The sequence below is a fragment of the Capsicum annuum genome, chromosome 11 (genome assembly GCF_002878395.1).
Source record: "Capsicum annuum cultivar UCD-10X-F1 chromosome 11, UCD10Xv1.1, whole genome shotgun sequence".
NCBI classification, from domain to species: Eukaryota; Viridiplantae; Streptophyta; class Magnoliopsida; order Solanales; family Solanaceae; genus Capsicum; species Capsicum annuum.
Genome location: NC_061121.1, coordinates 8,968,122 through 8,972,831, shown reverse-complemented (window position 1 = coordinate 8,972,831; position 4,710 = coordinate 8,968,122). Strand labels below are relative to the sequence as shown.

At 31.5% G+C, this 4,710-nt stretch overlaps 1 protein-coding gene across 1 annotated transcript; it reads left to right on the top strand.

The window, feature by feature from the left end:
• Positions 1-822: 822 nt before the first annotated feature.
• On the top strand, positions 823-3,253 carry LOC107848610 (BURP domain protein RD22). The gene is made up of 3 exons (XM_016693389.2): positions 823-949; positions 1,976-2,087; positions 2,215-3,253. Exons 1-3 carry the CDS (start codon positions 833-835, stop codon positions 3,096-3,098), a joined length of 1,113 nt encoding a protein of 370 aa, XP_016548875.2. The 5' UTR covers positions 823-832; the 3' UTR covers positions 3,099-3,253.
• The last annotated feature ends 1,457 nt before the right edge of the window (positions 3,254-4,710 follow it).

Here is a 4,710-nt window from a genome sequence, read left to right as displayed (position 1 = left end):
TCTTTTAAGATTTACTAAAAAGAAAAGAATTGTCACATAAGTATACTTTTTTCGTCTCATATTACTCGACATGTTTGGCCTTTTCACAACTCTTAAGGAGAAATTAATAAGGGGTACAAATTGACTAAGATGATCATATTAAACTACTATTAAATATTGTCATTACTTATTGAAATTAATTACTCTTTGTTATGAATGGGCCTAGACCCGTACTGGCAAAACAGCCCAAAAGCATATTAAGTGGCTATGTGTGGGATCCGGGTTGATAAATAGCACTTGTGGGAGCAAAATAGGTTATGAAAATGGTGATAATTTCTTAGGCAACCTTTGCTTCTCATCCCCAATTCTCTCTAGTCCTCTCATCCCCTTCTACTATAATTCCTCTTCTTCATATTGTAATTTCTCCTTTCCATATTAATCAAAGTTTATTAGTTCTGTTCACTCTGTGTATTGATTGTCGAGTTGAGATTTTGGTATCGTTACACTCTTCTATTAAATTACTAAGGATAAAGTTAAAAAAAAAATATTTAATTATCTTTTAAGTTTTAAATATGCTAACTATTTTGAGACAAATTCTTTTAGTGAACATGCTAAATAATATGAGGCACAGGGAGTATTCTACTACTTGGGTAAAACAAATAATTTTGAATTATTGCAAACTTTAATTGCTCTATTTATTGAGATTTGTTCATAGTCAACCTGATCCACCAATTATGTAATATTTGCTGATAACCAAGTCATATTTTATAATTATCTAGTCATATTTTATGTTTATAGTACAATATAAATTAACTTATGTTATCACCAAGTGGGTAGCAATTTTTGCCTATAAATGGAGGAGAGTTTCTGCTTCCGAAGTCTATCCAAAGTTGGCTATTTCTACAATAATATATCTATTTATCACAGCAAAAGTTTTCCAATGAAGTTGCAAGCCCTCGCAATTTTCTTGGTGAGTAGCATTTTTATATAGTTTTTGTCTTATCTTTTCCCAACTTAATTAAATTTGGTCCTTTACTAGTTATCATTTAATTCTGAAATATTATCATACTTATTGATTTCAAAAGACTACCGGGGAATATATATCATTGTTGCATGACACTTCCATTAACTTAACTAGTAATAGTTTGACATGTAGCAGTTACAGGTCATCGAGGACATGACACTAGACAGAAAGGTGTGAGAGTGTGTCCTTACTGGTAGGTAGGAGTGCTTTGTTTGTAGCCGTGTCAGTGGTCGTAAGTGCTATGCGTGTCCCTTGTAGTTTCCTATTCATAGTGTCTTGTACTACTCTACTATTGCTGTGTTATTTCATTTTTATTTTTATTTTTATTGTGTCATTTTACTGTGTTGTGTTCTGAGCCGGGGGTCTATATGAAATAGTATTTGTACTTTATTTGAGGTAGTTGTATGAACAGCGTACACTTATCCTCTCCAAACCCCACGTTATGGAAATGAACTGAATATGTTGTTGTTGTAGTAGTAATAATTTGTTTCACCAAATTCTGATAATATTCTCATTTTTGAAAAGCAATTTTTTTTTTTTTTGGAATTTTGAAGAGTAACAATTTGTAGCATCTTGTGCTTGACCATAAGGTTCTATAATGTTTTTTTTAGGACAACATATTTTTTAAAAAAAACAATTGTTAGCTTGGCTAAATATCTTAACTCACTAAAATTAGAATTTAAAAAAAAAACATTTGACTTTAATTTTTAGAAGGTTGATCAGACAGACTATTATCTATCTTTTTATAGCACTATTTGATAAATAAATTCCATTAAGGATCGGAATACTATACCCCTTCCATCTTTTGTATTAAAAATTTGAATTCAAAATTTGAAGTTTAAGTATATAATTTTCAACAACTATATAATTTTCAACAACAACTTCAAATAAATTTGAAGCTTACGTTGTTTACAATATGGGAGATGCTAAAAGATTTTTTTAATTTTTTTTTATTGTTGTATATATATGTAGCTTGTTTTTGTGGCAAGTACTCATGCATCAATATCTCCGGAGGTTTATTGGAAAGTAAAATTGCCCAACACTCAAATCCCCAAAGTCATCAAAGATTTTCTTCCTCAATCAGGTATATAAAAGAATTTAACGTATGTATTTATATCTTAAGGACCGCATCATAAGCACGTCTCAAACTACGAGAATTTCCCTGATAGTAAATTTTTTTCCAATAATTTATCGTCATCGTGATTTTGCAGACAACGTTGTTCCTGAGCTAAAACAAGATAACACTAAGGAGAAAGTGTACTATGGTTTAAGTGGATATATAGCCATTAGTTGGCATCATGCTGTTAATTCGGAGTATGAACGCATCGCGCTAAAAAAGATGAAAATCCCTAGCGCGAATCGCGCTGCTAACAAGAATGTGATCAAACAAGTAACTGAAGGAAGTAGTTTCGAGACTGATCATAACGTAGATGATGGTCCTTTGAAACAATACTTTTTATTAGAGAAGGACTTGGAGAAAGGGAAAGTGATAAACTTTCCCTCTCTCCTAAATAAAAACGAAGCACCCTTTTTGCCTAGGCAATTTGTTGAATCGATTCCCTTCTCGATGGAGAAATTCTCAGAGATCCTCAATCATTTCTCGATAGATAGTAAATCAAAGGATGCTCAAACAATAAAGAAAACAATCGAACTTTGTGAAGAACCAGAAGTGAAACATAAAGAGAAGAAAACTTGTGCAACTTCTTTAGAGTCTATGGTAGATTTTGGGTTATCTGTGTTTGGGACAAATAATATCCTCGCCATTACTTCTAAGGTAAAAGGGGAAACTCAAAATTCGCAACAATACACAATTGAACAAGTTCAACAAATAGCTGATGGGGATAACATGGTATGCCACAAACTTAACTACGCGTATGCACTACATTATTGTCATTTTGGAGGAAGTACAAAAACATTTATGGTATCTATGATCGGTGTTGATGGAACAAAAGTGAAAGCAGTATCAGTATGCCACAAAGATACATCTTTTTGGAACCCTAAGTCATTACCTTTTATCGTTCTTAAGGTTAAGCCTGGAACTACACCAATTTGTCATTTCCTTCAGGATGACCAAATCGTCTTTGTCCCAATCTAAATAGATCACTGAGCTTGATGGGTAATCAAATTAGGTCATCCTGGGTTGTCTTCTAAGAGTAGTCGTTTACCTATTCTAGTACCCCGTGCTTCATCTGTAATGCATCTTTATCTTCAGAATAAATGAAAATGATAAGGACTTTCATGGTTTTAAAATTTGATTTTCATTATTATATGAGTTATTAATTTCTACATATGATCATATAAGCTTTTGTTTAAAATACTTATCAATTGCTACTAAGGTTTAGATTAAATAGCTAAATATATATTTCTTTTGTATTTGTATATTTCGGGACTCATATATAAAACACTTAAAATTTATATTTGTACCATACAATGTGAATTTTAGGGCTCATATATAAATCTCTAAAGCAAATTTGTATTCTATATACAATCTCTAATTTGTATATTTAGCTAAATCGTGAATTAGACAAACTTTAACAGTGACGCATCATTTATTGCCTAATGTTATTGTCTCCATCCTATATTAGTTGATCATTTTCCTCTTTACACGCTTCTTAAGAAATAATAAATAAGAAAGGTAATACTACTAGTTGATCCTTTAATTAAGATGGCTTATTGGAACTGTTGAGTTTAATTGGTGTGAATGGAAAATGGAGGGACACAATCTTTGAGCAAAAGACATATTGTTTTGGAAAAGGTGTGACTGTTCAAATAGTTGTGTCTGTTCAGAAAAAGACACAATGTTTCGAATGAATAGTTGTGTCTGTTCAGAAAAAGACACAATGTTTCGAATGAACAGACATGACTCTTCCAAAGGATACACATTTTAAGTGAACCATTGCCACCTTTCAGAAGAGGCATCTGATGGCTATATAAACCTGCTTTCATCCACACCTTTAGATATGAATGAAAAATAATTTCTGAAACACAAACTCTTATTGTCTTTAGATATAATCAAACTATTGAGCGAGTTCGTAGAATCTGACAATTTGAGGTACCGCTATTTGAGGGGAATTATTTCTTAAGGACTAAGGTATACTTGAGGGAAATTATTTCTTAAGGACACTCCGTGAAGTCGGGGGACTTGGTCTAAATTTCTGTTTCATCTTTTTCTGAATATTAACACACTTCTAAGATAGATTATTCATAATCTAGTGTTGAAGGTGTTAAGAAACTTCATAAGTGCTCTTGTCTTCGACTTGAACTTGTGTCGAAGTTTGTGTTGCTTATATACATATTCTTGTACCCGAATACATACAAGATAACATGAACTTCACAAATTACTTATTTACATTTTCAAAGACAATTAATTGAAAGGGTGAAATGAGAAAAATAGTGCTATTAATTTTATCTTGATTTAGTAAGGGAGCTGCTAAATGGCGATAATTTTTTGGCCATAAAATGGCCATAAATGTACAAAGACCATACAAACCTTTTCCTTAAATAAAAAATAAGTAAATTTTTAATATTAAATGCAATTAAAATTTATGTGGGATAAGTTATCACTATCATTAAATGTGAAAGAAAATTATTAAATTAACTTTACTATGTGGGACCCACCTAACTGCATCCATTGCATTTTCATCCTTCTCCCTCAATCTTCAATTTAGTCTTTTTTAAATCAAAATTTAAAACTAGTTTTATTACTA

Coding starts and splice junctions, on each gene's coding strand:
- LOC107848610 (XM_016693389.2), top strand. CDS start 833: ATGGAGGAGAGTTTCTGCTTCCGAAGTCTATCCAAAGTTGGCTATTTC. Junction 950..1,975: donor AAGCCCTCGCAATTTTCTTG/GTGAGTAGCATT, acceptor ATATATATGTAG/CTTGTTTTTGTGGCAAGTAC. Junction 2,088..2,214: donor AGATTTTCTTCCTCAATCAG/GTATATAAAAGA, acceptor GTGATTTTGCAG/ACAACGTTGTTCCTGAGCTA.